This window comes from Abramis brama (genome assembly GCF_963993115.1).
Source record: "Abramis brama genome assembly, chromosome: 21".
In the NCBI taxonomy this organism is placed as follows: Eukaryota; Metazoa; Chordata; class Actinopteri; order Cypriniformes; family Leuciscidae; genus Abramis; species Abramis brama.
The window spans coordinates 30,090,789-30,110,719 of NC_139983.1; the positions used below are offsets into that span (position 1 = coordinate 30,090,789).

The 19,931-nt window shown below is 36.8% G+C and overlaps 1 protein-coding gene across 1 annotated transcript in view; it reads left to right on the plus strand.

Annotated features, from left to right (window-relative positions):
• Nucleotides 1-19,931, plus strand: part of jmjd1ca (jumonji domain containing 1Ca) — a 78,394-nt gene that overhangs the window by 42,166 nt on the left and 16,297 nt on the right. The window contains exons 3-8 of the mRNA XM_084097430.1: nucleotides 4,426-4,539; nucleotides 15,535-15,640; nucleotides 18,095-18,219; nucleotides 18,315-18,446; nucleotides 19,633-19,674; nucleotides 19,764-19,878. Of these exons, the coding sequence (XP_083953556.1) occupies nucleotides 4,426-4,539; nucleotides 15,535-15,640; nucleotides 18,095-18,219; nucleotides 18,315-18,446; nucleotides 19,633-19,674; nucleotides 19,764-19,878 (634 nt within the window). The remainder of the gene's footprint in view (nucleotides 1-4,425; nucleotides 4,540-15,534; nucleotides 15,641-18,094; nucleotides 18,220-18,314; nucleotides 18,447-19,632; nucleotides 19,675-19,763; nucleotides 19,879-19,931) is intronic.

Genomic DNA, 19,931 nt, shown 5'->3' on the forward strand with positions numbered 1-19,931 from the left:
TGTGCGCATATGCATACATGCATGCACTCTGACCTGTTTTATTAAGTATTCCTAAATGTGGCTTTGTGCTAAGCAGACATTTCTAATTACATACACACATCCTTCTTCACACAAAATATAAATGGTCTCAAATGCGAATATAGCCGCTCATGCATTCCCTTACACACACACACACACACACAAACACAAACACTCTCAGTCCCTCAAAGCATGTGTAGAGACAGACCCAAGCAGCTTTAAAGGCTTAATGAAGTCTTAATGTTCCACACACACACACACACACACACACACACACTAAAACCATGGCAACACTGTGTGCTCTGCCAAGAGTGAGGGTGTATGGCCGCGCTTCAGCAGGTGTGTGACCTAGATTGTTGGAGTGAGAGAGAGAAATGAAAGGACAGAGGGAGAGGGGAAAGTAGTTGTGTGTGTGTGTGCGTGTGTGTGTGTGATCATTGTAAATGAGGCTTCAAATGTTTGATCACATGCGCTTTTGTGGTCCAGATTTTGATCTTGTGTTGAATGTGATGTGTGTGGTTCAGGGTTTGATTACGCAAGGACAGTAAAACCTGAAATCAAAATGGCTTTATAAACACACTTATGGAAGCTAGTTTCTTCCACAGAGTTAAAAAAATAAGAGGGTAACCTAGTTTTCCAGAATTGTTACTCCATTTCTCAAAATATCAGCTTTTTTCACCTAATTGCGACTTTATTTCTCGCAACTGCAACTTCATTTCTCCTAACTAAAACTAAAAGCGATAGTTCACCCGAAAATTTTAATTCTGTCATCATTTACTCACTCTCATGCCGTTCCAAACCTGTATTGTTTTCTTTCTTCTGTGGAACATTTAAGGTGATATTTTGAGAAACGTCTCAGTGGTCGTCTATACAATCAAAGTTAATGGTCACCAAAACTGTTTGGTTTCCAACATTCTTCAAAATATCATGTGTTTTGCAGAAGAAAACCTTACTGGTTTTGGAACGACATGAGGGTGAGTAAATGATGAAATTTTTTTAGTAAGTTAAATTTATTTAGATATTACACCTAATTTGGCATTAAAACAAAGTGTTGCACATTATGATGGTGCAGAGATGATTTAGCTGTATTTTGTAAAACTTTTGCAACTGCCTTTATCACTTAATTAGAAGCACCACAATTAAATTGTGTTGCCTGTTACATAGGAACTACTGGACATTTAGAAGTCTATTTTAAAATGCGTATCAAAATGTGTAAATTAAGATCTTTACTTGCATTTTTACAACACACTGTTGCAAGTGTGTCCCATCAGGTCATCAAAAGTTCTACATACATTTAGGCCAAATATAGGAAATACGTTTAGACAAGGTTCAAAGACTGCAAGTATGGTATCGGGGCGGGCATATTGTCTGCAGAAAGGGTTTCTGTGAGTACGTTTAGGGTTAGGCTAGAAAATATCAGTAGTTCACTATGAAAATGATAGTCAATGGAAAGTTCCGGCTTCCCAGCATGATAGGAAATGGTGTGTGAGTTATTAAACAGACATGCATGCACTGAAGGTGGAGTGTGGATCTCATTTAAGTTTATGATTAGACTACATTCAATTGACTTTGTTTTATGGCTTACCGCAGCCTTTGTAATATCACACTCCAGACACTGGTTTATTCTCGCATGGACACCTTACACAAGACATTAATGATTTCCGATAGCGATCAACCAATAGGGATTTTTAATAGCCAACACTGATGATATCTGCTGCAAAGAGCGGATGAAGGACAATATACTGGCAATATATGCTGATATATTACAAATATTTAAATTAATGATGGGAAATGTGACATACAATACTTAAAATAGCTGAAATTAAATTAACATGTATTTGACAATACTTAAAAGTTTAGGGTTGTAAGATTTTTTTTATGTTTTGAAAAGTGCTCAAGGCTGCATTTATTTGATTAAAAACACAGTAAAACAGTAATATTGTGAAATATTGTTACAATTTTAGTTTTCTATCATAATATATTTTAAAATGTTTATTCCTGTGTTTTCAGCATCATAACTCCAGTCTTCAGTGTCACATGATCCTTCAGAAATCACTCTAATATGCTGATTTTCTGCTTAAGAAACATTTCTTACTATGAGTTATAAATGTCTTTACTGTCACTTTGGATAAAATGTCCTTTCTGGGGGAAAAAGTATTAATAATTTCTATAAAAAGTCTTACTGACCAAAAACTTGTGAACGTAAGTGTAAAAATAATGTGTGAATGTTGATTATTTCTGCCTGACCAATAACTGGCTAATGTTGACAGTCACAAAATAGCCAATTATCAATCTGGTCGAGCACTTTACCTTGGATTCTGTTGTGTATAGTAATTTAAATTAGTCTATTTATTAATATATTTCTAGAAGCAGAATTGGAGTAGTTTAGCTGTTAGTGAGCGCATGCATTAAATGTGTTTATTGTGCACAGATTTGTGTCTTAATGAAGTCGTTATGCTGTTTCTGCTGAAGAATGTTTGTCCTGACTGTTTGTCCTTTCTCTCTGTATGCCTCACTGACAGAACAGAGTCTCAAACCACAGTGCGGTAAACGTGTGTAACTGTGGGGTGTGTGCGACAGAGTGTATGTGAGTGCAGAGTGTCTAAAAATAGCTCACACACGTTCTGTTTGTCCCCTTACCCTCCAAGCTCTTGGTTTATGAGTCTCTCTCTCTCACACACACACACACACACACTCACACACATAGTCAGACTGGCACACACACACACAGTACAAAGTGAATTGTGGTTTTGGTTGAATGATGTTTGGCTCCTCAGAAGTCATCACATGCATCTGCAAAAAAACATTATTTTTTTTCTAATTTTGGGGACTTTCCATGGACATCTGTTGTTTTTATACTGAGCTAATGATGTTTTCTATCTTTTGTACATAAACCTTATCCTCAACTATTTTGCATTTTCATTAGGACATTTATTATGTTTAAGTCATCCACGCTGGCTGGACATTTGATCCCCACAATGTAAGCAAAACCTGACCCACACACATATGCACATCCCATAACACTGTGGCCATATTTAGATTAGATTTCACTTCAGCATTCTGCAGAGACATGAAAATTGTTGTGTTGCATAATATGCATTGACTTACATGAACGAACACACACACACACACACACACACACACACACACACACACACACACACACACACACACACACACACACACACACACACACACACACCCCAGGCAGCCAGACATGGAAACTTTGAGTGTGCTGGCCTAGTATTTATATAAATAGAAACCATGCATTGAGAATATGACTTGATCAATGAGAGTTTAACTGAATTCTCACAAGATATTTGCTCACATACACACTGGTCAATTTTGCAGTATGTAGCGTTGCTTACTTTAACTTATGCGCATGACTTTTTAATTTTGTTTTTGTTGTTGAATTGTTTTATTTAAAATTCATTTTATTTATTTTTTATTTTGAGTGGAGGAGTCAGGGTGATACAACTGTCCTGAGACCATAATAAAGAAAATAATAATAAAATAATAGTTTTTTTTTTTTATTGTAGCATATTTTAAAATGTAATTTATTCCTGTGATGCAAAGCTGAATTTTCAGCATCATTACTTCAGTCTTCACTTCAGTGTCACATGATCCTTCAGAAATCATTCTAATGCTGATTTGTTGCTCAAGAAACATTTCTTCTTATCATCACAATTGAAAACAGTTTTACTGCTTAATATTTTTGTGGAAACGTTATACATTTTTTTTTCTAGATTGTTTGATGATTAAAAGGTTCAAAAGAGCAGCACTTATTTCTCGTAGAAGATATTGTTCAACATGCTTATTGTATGTAATTTACCAGCTTACCACTATTTAGCGCATAGGTCAGTGACATGACACTTATTTCTTATTGAAGTTTTTGTTGTTAATTTCTGATTTAAAATTCATTTCTATTTTTTTTTTTTTTTTACGTGGTGGTGTCAGGGTGATACTGATACTACTATCCTGATATCATACTAAAGAAAAAAGCTTAAGTAAAGAAAAAAATCTTAATAATTAAATAGACCTTATTGATTAACCTCACATGGTGCAACCAAATAAGTCCAATGGTCCAAATGCACAAACAAGCATAAAAAAGATCAAACAGGAAATTATATCATAGGGAAGACCCCTACGACTGTGTGGAAAGTATAAAAGCTCTTGAAATATCAGATAATTTGACTCTTTTTGTGAAATGTGACTCCCAAAAAACCTACTAAAATGTATGAATTAAATAATTCATGATATTTCTAAAAAATAATTTTTACTTAGAAATATATATTTTAAAACTTGTTTAAAAATGATGTTTCAAATGATGAACACACATGAGTTCAAGCCCTTGGTGAACTCCTTGTTTGCAAGTAGACTGATTGGATGTGATATTTTGCTTTACAGAGATTCCAGCCTCTGATTGGTCAGTCATGCGTGGGAGGCTTGTCGGTGGTGGAGTTCATCTCTGACAGACAGCTGGAGTTCTACACCGAAAAGGAGGAGCTCCAGCCATTCGAGGTGTGTGCGCAAGTTGTATTATAAACGTGTGTGTGTGTGTGTGTGTGTGTGTATGGAGGGGCTGTTTTGTTATTGCATTTGTATGTATGTATGACTGGCATTCATTGTATCACAATGTGATTAAATTACAGGCCACTACATATAAAAACTTTTGTTAAGTTTTTAAAGAAGCTTTCCTTTAGGGCAAGTCATTGTCTTTTTGGGTGACTGGAATTCTGGGACATGTGAGCTATTGATCTACTTAGACATAAAGGCTTTTATGACATGAATGATTGATTGATTGATTGAAAATATAATGATATGTACAGCTATATTTTAGAGAGCATTTTTAGCCTTTTCTAATCTCCCAACAGTTTATGCTGAAAAAAATAATAGAGTGAATTTTATTTAACGTCAACACCATCATAGTTAATAAACCTGTGTGTCCAGTGTCTCTGCTAAAGATGAGATTTGTGTCACTGCTTTCTCAGACCTCCTCATTAAAGTGTGATATATGATGACATTTCCCAGTCATTACTGGTTTAATTAGTCTGTGTTTGTAGCATTGGTGAGTGTTTGTGAAAGTGCCTGTAGAAATGCATGTCCCAGACTGTCTGTTTAATTGCAAATTATCGTTTCATCTCACGGCAATGGAAAAAAAGTGATAAAACTTGTTGCGTAATGAGATTTATATTCACAAAACCGGCTGAAAGTCAATTTAATGTAGCTTTCCAGGGGAAGTACTGTTGGAAAATAGCATTGCGATGTAAACACAGGAATGTAGATTTCTATAATAATATTTCTAAATAAATGATTAAACTCTCACAGAACAGACAGCGCAGTATTGAAACTAAGGCTTGTCATTGAAGTCTTCAGAGGGTGTTCTCTGAAGCTTATTTATTCAGATGATGCATACATCTCAATTTAAAACTGACCCATGTGAGTGGTTTTGTGGTCCAGGGTCACCACTATATGTTGATCAGTTGCCAATATACAAAAAATCACTAAATGACATTTAAAATACTCTTACATTGGTTTAATTGAAAGAATAAGGGGAGCACTGGTAAAGACAAACCCACCATTGAAAGAACATGATCAAGAGTTTTCCCACAAAGTTAAATATAGAGACTACATCAGCTTTGCAGAGTTTAGGAAACAAAGAAGCAACGTTTAATATTTTCCTGCAACCTTAACCTTAAGAATGTCTTAGTTTGTTCAGTCCAATATAAGCTTTAATGTTGGATGTGATAGTTGCAGGGCATGCTGAAGGGTTAAATACATGTTGTAGTGTGTAATGCATGTTAAGTTTAGATTGTGTGTGTTTTAGAGAGTATTCTCATAGTGATTTCATCAGTGTATGAGTGTGTGTTTTTGTAAAGGGTGTGTAATTAGCACATGCTCCTCCTTCTTTAAATACCGCAGGCTGTGTTTGTTTATCATAATCACACGGAGCAATCATATCATTTAGTGCAGGAGAAGACACGGTGACACAGGACTGTAGTCCTCTGCGTAAAACTGTTTACTTTCACTGTGAGATGTGAAGAAACACACACACACACACACACACACACACACACACACACACACACACACACACACACTCACACACCACTGCATCATTTCATCACTTCCAGTCTCTGATGCCTGTGGATGGATGATAAAAGAGAGACACCCTCTCTTTCATCTCTGTGTGTGTGTGTGTGTGTGTGTGTGTGTGTGTGGAAGGGGAACTGTGAGGCTGTGAGAAAGAAACGCAAGGGAGAGGGAGGGAAAGCATTAGAGAATGTCTGGATAAAGCGCTGGCACATGACACTGATGTGGTCTGAATTAGAGCTGCGCGATTAATCGTTAAAAGATCCCGATCTCAAACACCCACATGATCTCATTCCTAAAAGACAACGATTCGGCTATTAAACCTTTGACAAACCAAGCCGGAGCGTTCAGATCTGTGTTTGACTGCTGCAGTTTTCATGTTTAGGTATGAAACAGCTTCACAAACAGTCTTTGTAACAGTCACACATTATCGTTATTTCTGTCTTACAATTATTCAAACCATCACAGAAGTGGGAATAAAACTTTATAGTTCAGATATAAACACTGATGTCTACAGTAGCGATCAAAATAGAGCAAATCCCCTTTTGAAAGTAACATGGGGCTTCAAATAACGATTGTATCGATTGCATTGTTTTGCCACTAGGTGGCGGCAAGTGACTGTTAAAAATGTATGTGTCATTGAATCATTAATTTGAGTTTTGTTCAAAAACACTGATTCATTCAGTAATGAAACTAGGGCTGCATACTAAATCGCATACTTTCCTACTATATAGTAGGCGAAAAATAGTATGTCCGAATTCACAGGACTAAATACTGTGAATACTAAATAAAACACACACACACTCACAAGCACATGTACACACAAACATACAAGCATACACATACATACAAACAAATACACACACACACACACACACACACAAACAAACACATACAAACACACAAGCACACGTACACACAAACACACAGACATACAAACACACACACATACAAACACACACACATACAAACACACACACAAACAAACACACACACACAAGCACACGTACACACAAACACACGTACACACAAACACACACACACAAGCACACGTACACGTTCAACTTTACTCTTTGCTCTACTTACTATACTGTGTTTCTCTCAGTCTCCACTGCACTATTACCCACAGCTCTGAATGTTGAGCTCTGAGACGTGAGTAAATTACTGAGCAGAGAGAGAGAGAGAGAGAGAGAGAGAGAGAGAGAGAGAGAGAGAGAGAGAGAGAGAGAGAGAGAAGGACAGAGACAGAACGAGATAAAGGTGGAGAGAAAGAGTGAGAGAGATCTATCAGGGAAAATGGAGCATGGATGGAGGACTGTGTATTTATTGCTGTTTCCTTGACAACTCAAAGCTGTGTTTTTACTTAGCACGTTAAGGGTTTTGTGTGTGTGTGTGAGAAAGTATGTGAGTGGACGAGTAATGAGAGGATGTGTGAGTGTGTGTGTGTGTGTGTGAGAAAGTATGTGAGTGGACGAGTAATGAGAGGATTGTGTGTGTGTGTGTGTGTGTAGAGGGAAGGGTTAAGCACTGTTGACCTGTTAAGCTGAAATGGGAACAGTGCAGCTGTTTTTAGGAAGCTCCAAACAGTGTGTTTGCCTGTGTGAGTGAGTGTGTGTTCTTATGTATGACAGAGATGGACTGAAGTAAGTGAGTGAAGGGGGAGAGGTTTACTGAAGGAAAAGCAGACAGAGTGGTTTCCATTAGGCTCTGTGGAACAACTTTCCTTTTGAGGCTGTGGTGAGAAAGACACTGGGTTGTGAGTCAGCCACCCTCAATCTAAACGCACACACACACACACACACATTTGGTGTTTTAGAAAAGTCTCCATAGAAATAATGATTTTTACACTGTACAAACTATACTGTAAACAAACTGTACATTCTATCCCCCAACCCTAAACAGAACCCTTACAGAAAACATTGTGCTTTCTTACATGTTAAGAAATATATAATTTAATATGAATTAGAAGCTGTTTTTTCTCATGGGGACCGGAAATTTGTCTCCACAATGTCAAAACTTTCAGGTTTTACTATTCTTGTGGGACATTTAGTCCCTATAACATAGAGAACACACACACACACACACACGTACACACAAACACACGTACACACAGACATACAAACACACACACACACACACAAACACACAAGCACAGACACACACACGCACACGTACATACACACACACACAAACAAGCACACACACACATACAAACACACACACACACACACACACACACGCAAACAGTCTTCACTCTGTATATCTGTATAAAAAAAGTTTCCATCTCTGTTTCACACATTCACAATATTTTAGCTCTTTTTCAGTTTTCATTTTCTCTCTCACCTTTGGCTTCTTTATCTGATTCAGTTTTCATTTCATTCAATTCATTTACTCTTCAATTCTTATTGACTCTCTTGCTTAAATAAAGCTTTAAATATAGTGAAAAAAGAAGAAGGAAAAAAAACTAGCCCACCAATTTGTAATGATTGTGGTAACAGAGAAAACAATATAATAAAAAAAGTTTCTAAATAAACCATTACTTGCATGCACAATATGAAACAGCCTTTAGCTTTTGTGATGTGATTCATTTATGAGTGAAAAAGTCTCTGTATATGAAAATCTGTATTATTCTATTATTAGAATCAGTATATTGGAAACAACATTCAATATTGTGGCTTATTTTTACAAATTTAAATGGTGCACTTTTTTATACCAGATTTCAGGATTATAATATTATCCAACATTACCCTATCCACTTTTACTCCTCTATTCTATTCTGCACTGTTCTATGCTACTGTATTCCACTCTGAACTTTATTCTATTGTGCTATTCTCCATTTCTACTGTACATTACACTCTTCTGTTGTTTTATTCTACTGTGCTTCATTCTCCCCTGTGTTATTATATTGTTAAATACTATTCAGTTCTATTACACTATGCTATACTCTACTCTGTTCTATTCTCTTCTTCTGTACTCCACTCTAGTTCTATTCTGTTCTATTCTACTGTATTCCATCCCACTCTATTCGACCATGTTCTGTTCATTACCGCTGTATTCCACTGTACTCTATTGATTATTACACTCAATAGATCAATAGAATTCAGATCTTTTATCCAACTTTTATACTCTAAATTGAAGTGTTAGTGTGAACATTGGAAAAAGGACAAAGCAGAATAGATTTAGATCATAACCATATCAGTTATTAGTTGTCATAAAACTAATTATTGGTTATTGATATAAGCCACATCTTCTGTAGAGTATGTGTATCAATAATTTTATTCATTGGGGTTTGATGGGATGGATGTTAAATTATCATGTTATTGGTATTGGTTATGTGTGTGTGTGTATGTATATATGTGTGTGTGTGTGTGTGTGTGTATGTATGTATGTATGTGTATATATATATATATAATATATATATATATATATATATATATATATATATATATATATATATATATATATATATCATGCACTAATCATTCGCAACCATTTTGGAGATATTTATTAAGAAACTAAATAGGATCAATTATGATTTCATGTACAATGTGTTCACACCAATATTATAATATGGACAACAACATGATGCTCTCATTCAATAATTAAAGTTTGTATTTTTTGCGTTACAGTTAGAAAAAATGATTGTTTTCAAACAGGTTTTTATATGCCTCCACCATCGGCTATTGATCAGAGAATCTCGCCCCAAACACACACCATTGGTTGAAGAATTGCTGCTGTGTCAACACAGCACGAGACAACTTAAAATGCCTTGTAGATATTTCTATCCATTTGACAGTGATGTAATTCAGGCTTTCTGAAGAGGAAAGTGCACCTCTCTCTGTCTGTCTGCGTCTGATCTAGTGCTCTCAGTTCTTCTCTTACTGAAGGACAGGTCTTCAGACTCCTGCATTGATTTTTATGAGCACTCTTTCTGTGTGTGTCGGTCTGCGCCTCTATCCTCACTCACTCACTCACTCAATCACTCACTCACTCACTCACTCACTCTCCTCTGTTTGTCATTATCTCATCTACTTCATCACTCTCCCTCTACACCTCTCTCTCTCTCTCTCTCTCTGTCCCTCTCAATCAAGTCTTTCTGTCTCTCTTCTCTCATAACATGCACTTCTCCCTCTCCCTCTTTCTTCTCTCAAATTTACATCATCTATTTCTAACCCTCTGTATCTCTGTGTGTGTGTGTGTGTGTGTGTGTGTGGTTGTTCTCGCCATAAGGAGCACGAGGTTGTTTGTTCTCGTCCTGCTTTCTGCACTAGAGTTATGATCTTTCTCTGTACATGCTACACAAACACACTGTGCTCATCCTTTTCAATAATCTGTCTGTATGTCTGCCCCCCCCCCCATCTCTCTTCCTGATGCAATAGTTGGATCAGCCCGATGTCTCTCTTGCACATGTTGCCGTGGTGATGCTTGGGCTGTGTGTTAGACTGAGGTCATCTCTCTCTTCATATGACTCTATCAGCCCATCCCTCTCTCTCTCTCTCTCTCTCTCTCTCCCTCTCTCTCTCTCTCTCTCTCTCTCTCCCTCTCTCTCTCTCTCTCTCTCTCTCTCTCTCCCTCTCTCTCTCTCTCTCTCTCTCTCTCTCTCTCTCTCTCTCTCTCTCTCTCTCTCTCTCTCTCTCTCAGAGCGTAGAAACGACAGTGTGGAGAAAATGATCAAACGGAACTTTGATTGAAACTGGAATTAAACCACTAAACCTCAAATCAAAGTTGTGGCTGCCGACATTTTAGTTTCTAAAACAGAACTATGTCCATAGCAGCCATGAATTTAGTTTGGTGCTGTTGGGTTTGTATTAGTGCTTGATTTAGTTTTTTTCTGTGTCTAAGGGTTAATTGTTAAAACTCATTTTAAAGCTCCATAGGATGTATTTACAGGCTTTCATCATATTTACTACATATTTAGAGCCTGCATGTTCAACATCAGTTTATGCATTTTCTATGAGTCAAGCTCTTGACCTTGGCATTGTGACAGCCATGCTTTACTGTGTGAGCTACAACTTGTATTTTACCTGAAATATTCAAGACCAGGGTTCAATTCTAATACCGTAAATGGAGATAATTTCATGCTCTTTTGAAGAAAGTGGCTGTCATCACCACAGCCTTCGCAGTTACACACTATTAGTAGTTAAAATATCCATATGTACTGTTAAATTAGATAAAGAATAAACAAAATAAATAAAATGCATTTATAATAAATCGAATTTTCTGTACATCATGTTCATTCTGTCCTGTGGTGCGTCACTTATACTCTTTAGTGTCTTTGAGCCACTGTGTTTCACTGTACTCATGCCTTCATCTCATTTCTCGTGTTTAGGTCAGCTTAGGTGTGTGTGCTCAGGTTGTTTGTTTGTGTGTGTGTGTGTGTGTGTGTGAGTGAGTATGTTTGGGAGTTAATGAGGTTGTGATTGTGTAGTTTGTGTGTTCCTTATGTATGAGGGAGACACTTTTATTTTCAGACTGTGTGTGTGTTTGTCTTAAATGATGGAGTGAGTGAATTTAAGATTGTTTAGAGAACTTTAAAAGCAGGAAAACCAGCCCACCAATCAAAGGAAGCCGCTCTGTAACACGCTAATTAACACTAATTAACCTTACCATCATCATTAGCTCAATTTGCCCTTCATCCTGCCCACATAACGCTCTCTCCAATCACACCTCCCTCATCCCCCCGTCTTATTATCTCCTCTCTCATTCCTCCTCCATTCACTGCCCCCCTTCCCCTCCTCCTAAAGGCCAGTGAAGCAGAGCTGTGTGTGTGTGTGTGTGCGTGTGTTTGTCAAAGAGAGAAATAGAGTGCAAGTGAGGTGAGCGAGGCACAGAAACAGCGGGAGAGAGAGAGACTGTGTATGTTTGTGTGAGCAAGACAAGAAAGACAGTCAGAGAGAGAGAGAGAGCGAGAGAGAGAGAGAGAGAGAGAGAGAGAGAGAGATCAAAACCTGCCTGTGGGTAAATGAATAAATCATGTCTTCCCTTCGTCCTGAGAACTGAAGCACGGATGAGTAATACACACACACACACACACACACACACACACACTCACTCTCCCTCTCTCTCTCTCAGTCCTGCTCTCCTTCTCTCTCATTCCCTCTCTCATGCAGTCTGTTCTCTTACGCACACACCACCTTATGTTTGCTATGCAAGGGCAGATAGTAATCAGAGATGGCCGCTCGCGCACACACACACACACACACACACACACACACACACACACTCTGATATTATTAGAACCCTTTAAACACACACGCGTGGATCACACCTACACAGCTGGGCAGCAGCAGCTTTATTTGCCCTACTGCGGTGAGGTCTTGTTAATGTTTCGGTGACCAAAATCTAATATGAGTATATGAGTAATTTTTATTGGTCATTACGATAGATATACTGTATATCAGTGTGGTTATTTTTGCTGGAAATAAAGTTATTACCAGGTTCTGAAATTAAGGTGGGCTTGGGTCTGGTTAAATTTAAGTAACATAAAATACAACACAGATGCATTTAATAAGGTAATTTTAAAATATAGTTCCCTCAAAAGGTAAAAGATATATATTACATATATAAAATCAAAACTTCCCTGAATGGAACAGTTCATTTCTGACTTTGGTTGTTACGATTTCCAAGAAACTAATTGTGACTAATTGTGATATGACAGCAAAAACTAATACTAGCCAAACTAATATGAAAAGTTTTCAAGCAATCAATGGCAGAAAATAAACAATCAGTAATAAAATAAGAACAAATAAACTAATTACAAGCAAAAGGATATACAATACAATTAAAACTCAGATACAAATGAACTAAACAGTGCTTTAAGATTATCAGTCTAACAGTCGTATTCATAGTCTAGTACATTGAAAAGTAGTAAATTGAAAAGTAATCAAATATACAGTAAAATAGTCTTCACTGTATGAATTAAATATACAATGATTCTTATTAAACCGACTGAAGTGATCCAGTCAAGAGCAGTGAATGAACAAAAGGGACCTAATCAAATATATATTGATACACATCTGATTTTCTCTCGGCTTCTTGCATTCACTTAAGACCTAAATGTATATGTGATTATATGTGTGGCATAACATTTGCATGTATTTAATTGAATTGAGTTGAAATAGCATAAATGTTAACACTCCACTTGTTCCCTACATAGAATTTCATTGATGGATCAAAAATAGAGACAAAAGCTGGCTATATTGTACATGGGAATGTCAATTACTTGATATTAACTTGTTCATGGAACTGTTTGATACTGTGTGTGTGTGTGTGTGTGTGTGTGCGCTCTCTCTCGCTGTCATCCCTCCCCCATCTGAAGCTGTCTGCGTGCAACTGTTGCTTTCCTTCATCTTCATCTTCAACCAAATCTGTTGTGCTGTACAAGTACAACAGCGCTCTTAAAGCCCGTTCACACCAAGAACAATAACTATAAAGATAACTATGACAATAACTATATTAGCATCCAGACTGTTTACTGCAAGCGCACTGCAGTTTTGCCGCTTTAAATGCTCGAGCTCTTTAAAGTAGGATGGATTTTGATTGGCTGTCAATGTTTTTATTATTCATCAGTTGGAAAAAAATTGCTCTGAATTTGATTCCAACGATATAATTTTTCAGTGCCGTTATCAATACAGTTCATTCTTGGTGTGAATGGGCCTTTACTCATGTGGTATCGCTTAATTGGCTGATATCAGAAGCAAATAATTACATTCATGTTAAAACTAGTAACCTTTATGATGGCCAGTAATAACAATAAAAAAAACTGTATGAATACTGATATTGTGATCTTTTAACTCCATTGTAAGAGGTCAAGGAAAATGTGTTTTCTCATGATTCAACCCCTTGGCATGGCATAGAAACAGAGTATCTAAACATAAAATAGTACCTGGTATTTTCTGCCATCTTTATCGAGCGATCCAGATAATTGCAAAAAATGCTGGTATAGGCCGATATCAAATATGGTTTGCTGTGCATCTCTAAAATCAAGAGCAGTTTCTGTCACACATTGATAAATGTGTCATGCTGGATTAACGGCACACTCAGTGATATCATTTGTTTCTTTAGTTTGGCTGTTTCACTGTCACTTTAAACAGTTCACACTTTTGCTGTGAATGATTTCTGTTCTCTGCACCTGAGCCTCTGTAAGTGTGTGCGTCTCTGTGTGCGTGTGTGTGTGTGTGCGTTTGAGAGAGAGAGAGAGAGAGAGAGAGAGGGAAGATGATGATGCAGAGCAGACTCTGGGGTCAGCTGTTATATGAGTCACACAGGAGAAATTGGACTGAGGGATTAGACTAGCCAGATGAAGACTGATGGACAGAAAGGAAGAGAAAGAGAGAGCGCTGATAACTGTGATTGGATTTGACTGCTTCTTCAAACACACACACACACACGCACGCACACACAAACACACACACACACACACAAATCTATGCATGCAACTAGTCCACTCATTATTGTCTGTGCGTAATACAAAATGCTTTGTTTAATTCGTTAAGTTTTAATTAACATTATAGGACATAAAAATAAAATAAAATAATAGTTGTAATAATTATTTTTTAAATTAAGAAAATGCAAGTTATTAATGATAAATAATATATGCAATAAATACTAATTACATAATGTTTTATATATAATAAATGTTGTTACTTATTAATGGCATTGATTAATATTTATATATATAGTATATTTATTAATCATCAATAATAATCATTTTAAAGATTAATAATGATTATTTATATTATATATTATTTATTAAACTTATTCATTAATATTTATTAATTAGTAACAACAATCATTTTCTTTTCTTTCTCTTTGCACACATATATTAAGCAGCTTATAGCATTATGAACAAAACAAAACAAGTTTGACTTACTGGAGAGCAAGATATAAACCTGGAAAAAAAACAATTAAATGTACATTCCAGACGAATAGAGAGTGTTTGTGTTTGCGAGTGTGTTTTCAAGTGACAGAAAGAGAGAAATGTGTGATGGAATATTTTTTGGAAATATCTAGCCTCTGTGTTTCCTATATTTATGTGCTTTGTGTGTGTAACAGGCAGAGGTTTTGGGAGTTCAGCAGGAGGTCAGCTTAAATATCTGCTCTACATTACCGTTACGTAATTTCCAGTCTTGTGTGTGTGTGTGTGTGTGTGTGTGTGTGTGTGTGTACAGTGAGGAGGTGTGTCTATTGTGTGCATGGATGAGTAATACCGTGTGTGTGTGTGTGTGTGTGTGTGTGTGCGCTCTCTCGCTGTCATCCCTCCCCCATCTGAAGCTGTCTGGTGTGCAACTGTTGCTTTCCTTCATCTTCATCTTTTCTTCTGGAGCTTTCAGTATGATCATAGCAGATAAAATCTTTAGCACTCCTCAGAAAAAGGAAAGAAAACCAGAACTTGTCTCATGCTGTGTTGTTTTGCTGTTAAAGGATGAAGTGGGCGATGGAAATCCAGTTGTGAGAGATGATCCGTCTCTGCAGGAACAGGTCCAGGCCTGGCTCAAACAGAACCAATTCCAGAACATTCTTCAGCAAGGTATTCCAGCCTACATTCTCTCCGCTTTCCCTTGTAATGTTGATCCGTGTGGAGATCCTGTGATTTGGTTTGTTCTCGGTATCTGTTCAGTTAGTTAGCGATTGATAAGGATGTTTGAGTAAATCAGAGTCGACTGTTTGAAGCCTTACTGTCCAACATCTTTGCTAAGTGAATTATGTTTGCTTGTGCGCAGAGGATTTTACATATTTACAGTATCTTCGTCAGTGTCTAGATTCAAATAAAGGTGTACACCTCGTGAGACCGTTACGATGATTTCTTTAGGCACAATATGAGGCAGAGCAATGTGTTAGAAAAATCCTGCAAAACGTTAGAAAAAGACTCCTTTTTGAGAGTTTATATGTCATAATCAATCAAAATAAAAATCATAATCAAAATAAACAATTGTTATTAAGTAAATTTGCCCAACTCCAGAGGCCGTGACATGCAATAAAAGGTATATTTTTCCAAGTTAATCAGAGTGTTTGTCCTAATCAACAATGACAGCGATATACAACAATACACAGGGGATTCTATTTTGTTAAATGGTTTCAATTTCTGTCTGGGAACAAAGACATACTAACTGTGTCCAATGACAATGATAATCACAGGTACTGATTATGTGTGTTGTATAATCATAAAAGGGTTTAATTATAGTTTGAATATCATTGTGCATTACTGTAATAGCCATAATGAAAGCAACAGTGGATAACCTCAGATATGGAAAATAAATTAAAGGAAACAAGCATGGACTGTGAAATCTGTGAACAAACGTGTGTTCCAAGACAAAAAATTGACTTGCATAGTCAATGAATATATATTAAAGGGCTGGTATAATGCCCTTTTCACAAGATGTAAAATATGTCTTTAATGTCCCCAGAGTGTGTATGTGATGTGAAGTTTTAGCTCAAAATACCACACGCACAGATATTTTTATATAGCATGTTAAAGTTGTCACTTTTTGAGGGTGAGCAAAAACGCACCGTTTTTGTGTCTGTCCCTTTAAATGCAAATGAGCTGCTGCTCCCGGCACAGAGGGCGGAGCTACAACAGCTTGTGTCCTTTTACCTCTCACAGACATTCACTGAAAATTTCAAAACCTTTTAGCCTTTTATGTTCAAACCGAAGTCAGAAAGATGGAGAGACTCAAGAAGAAGTGACAACATGTAGACAACATTTCTGAATGGTTAGTTGGTGAATTTATGTAGCTGATGTGTAGTTATCTTCTAGTCATTGATTAGCATATTCTGTCTTGATAATCTATAAATTGGGTTGAGGGGGCGGGATTTATGTATATTTTAGGGTTCATGATGTCACTAACCCGGGAGGAATGTCGTGTAGTCTCTACCAGCCGTCTGTTGTAGTCCTTAAAAAGCCATTTCTTTAAAAGAAAATATCTCCCTTTGTTTGAACTTTGAGTGTCGTAACTTTGCAGATGTTGTTTATGCTCAAACAGCAACATTACACACTAACTAAAGTTAGAAAAGTGAAATCATATTCAACCACCCCTTTAACAATGGATTACACTTTATTTTAAGGTGTCCGTGTTACAGTGTAATTTTACACTTAAGTACCGAGTAATAATTAACTACATGTACTTGCTATAGGGTTAGGGTTGGTTTATGGTTAGTTGCAAGTAATTATGCATAATTTATAGTTATTAATACAGTAACTACATGTAACGTGTAACAAGGACACTATTTAAAAAAAGTGTTACCTTATGTATATACTCATTTTGCTGCGAGTGTGAGACAGCGCTTGCTGAGAGAGACCCTGCCCACCCCCTCTTCTGATTGGCTGAGATTTGTGATTGATTTTTTTGTGGCTTGTTGCCTTGTCGTGTCTAATATGGACAGACAAATTGCTTGTCACTAGAATCTTAGTGCATCAGACGCAAAGGAAATGTTTGTTAATTTGCAACGGTCATATAGAATCTAAATCATGTGCATCACATTTTGAATGTGACTGATCCAATTAAAATTTAAAGTCCAAAACATTTATTTTGTAAGTTGGCAAACAGTCACAAGATTACATGCATTACAGTGTTTTTAGTAATGAAAATAATGTTAACAGCAATGGTAACAGCAAAACAGAAATAGGATAAGTCACCAATGTTTTATAAATAATTATTATTTTATTAATAATAATCATCATAACCAATTCTTCTGCCAAGTTATATAGTTTGTTAACCTTACTGTAGTAAGTACTGGTGCATTATGAATGCTGAATATTTATTTGTATACATTTGTATTTGTAATATATACATGGCTCATTCAAACAGATTTTAGAGCTGTCCATTTTATAAATAAGGATTTGATTCATTCAAGAACTAGAATTTCATGAGTGTTTTCATGATTTGATTTTCTCAATGGTGATTTAAGCATTAGAGTTAAGATTGTGTTATAAAATCAATGTTAGTTGTTTGCTGTGTGTGTGATATTTGCTATTGTGCGACAGGTGCGTGTTCTCTAAAGGGTCTTAGAGTGAAAGTGTTCAGACAGGAGTCCAAAACTCAGTGGCTGCCTGGAATCATCACACACCACGACCAGAACAACAGAACTGTAGCTGTCATGGCTGACCAGGTGAGACCACATAAACACACATATATATCATGTTGCATATAGTATTTAATGTAAAAATATGTTTTATATAAAGGTTATTTTTTCATCTTCAAAAGGTTCGAGAGATTGTGAATGTAGATCCTTCGCTGGTTCAGATGGTGTTACTAGATGATATCACCCACCCCTCGCTAATGGAAGACCACTCAAAACGCAAATCGCATATCACCAAGATCAATCGGATTTTTCTTGTGAGTGAAGAATTTTTTTTCACATACTAGCTTTGTGACAATATTGTCCCCTAAAGCAGTGCTTCTCAAACCTGTCCTGGGGACACCCCACCATTGCACATTTTGAATGTCTCCTCTATCTAATACACACCTGACTTGGCACCGTCTGAACAAGCCTGATATAGAAGATCCTCACCGTAGAAAAGCGCCTTTTCAGCGGATGGCATCACAAGATGCAATTGTAAAAGCTGAGCTTGTAAGAGAGCCGTCAAAAGAGCTCATTACGGCCACTGATTATTCACTGCCCGGCCAAAAAAAGTCACTGTTTGGATTTAAATCAGCAAACACTTAAGAGTCTATGATTAGATCATTATTGCAGTGATTATTATGTTTCTAGCATGTTATTTGTTTGGCAACAGTTCTTCTAACCCTAACTGATGGAGTGTGTAGCTTTTCATTTCTTAAACAACCATGTAGGAAGACACATCATGGCCATTTTCCAGGATGACAATGTAAAGATGCATCAGGCTCAAACTGTGAAAGAATGGTTGTGAGGAGCATGAAGAATCATTTTCACACATGTATTGTCTCCTCTGGGTCCAGACATTAAATTCATTGAAAGACTTTACAGAGCGCTGGACTCTTGCATTATCAATACAAGATCTTGACCAAAAATGTATGTACCTCTTGATGGAAATAACTTAACATTTTTTTCCAAATAATTCTTCATGCTCCCTCCCAACCATTCTTTTACAAATTGAGCCTGATGCATCTTGACATTTGTCATCCTGGAATATAAGCATGTGTCATCTTCCTATGGTTGTTTAAGAAATTAAAAGCTACACACTCCATCAATTTCATCAATTAGGGTTAGAAGAACTGTTGCCAAACATATAATTTGCAAGAAACATAATAATCCCTGCAATAATGATCTAATTATAGACTCTTCTAGAATCATTTGCCTATTTAAATCCAAAAAGCGACTTTTTATTTATTTGGCCAAGCAGTGAATATTCATACAAATCAGCATCACTGAAATATTTTTTTAAAGGTCTAAAGGGGGGGGGGGGGGGGGGCACGACCAAAAAAAGTTTGAGAACCACTGAGTTCTCAGTGAGGGGTTTGGATTAGGGTTAATAGTATTAATAATTAGCTTTAGTATTGACTTATAGATAGCTAAGTAAATGTTTGTGTTTTTGTCTTCCAGGGCACAGAAAGCATATCAAACAACACTACAACAAATGACCAGGTAGAGACTTTTAACACACTTCCAAATGCATTACAGCAGAATGCTTATACATCCTCTAGTTTAAAACACACTCTGTCTCTGTGCTGAAGGTGTGTAGCTCAAGGCCAGTGCAGCAGCAGTCTGCGCCGAGCGCACAGAACTGCGGCATGGAAGAGGATGAAAAAGAAGAGATGAGGGATGAAAAGAGGAGTGATGAGGGGAGAGGTGAGCTGTAGCCATGGATAATGATTATGATGATATTAAGAGCTCCATCTGTG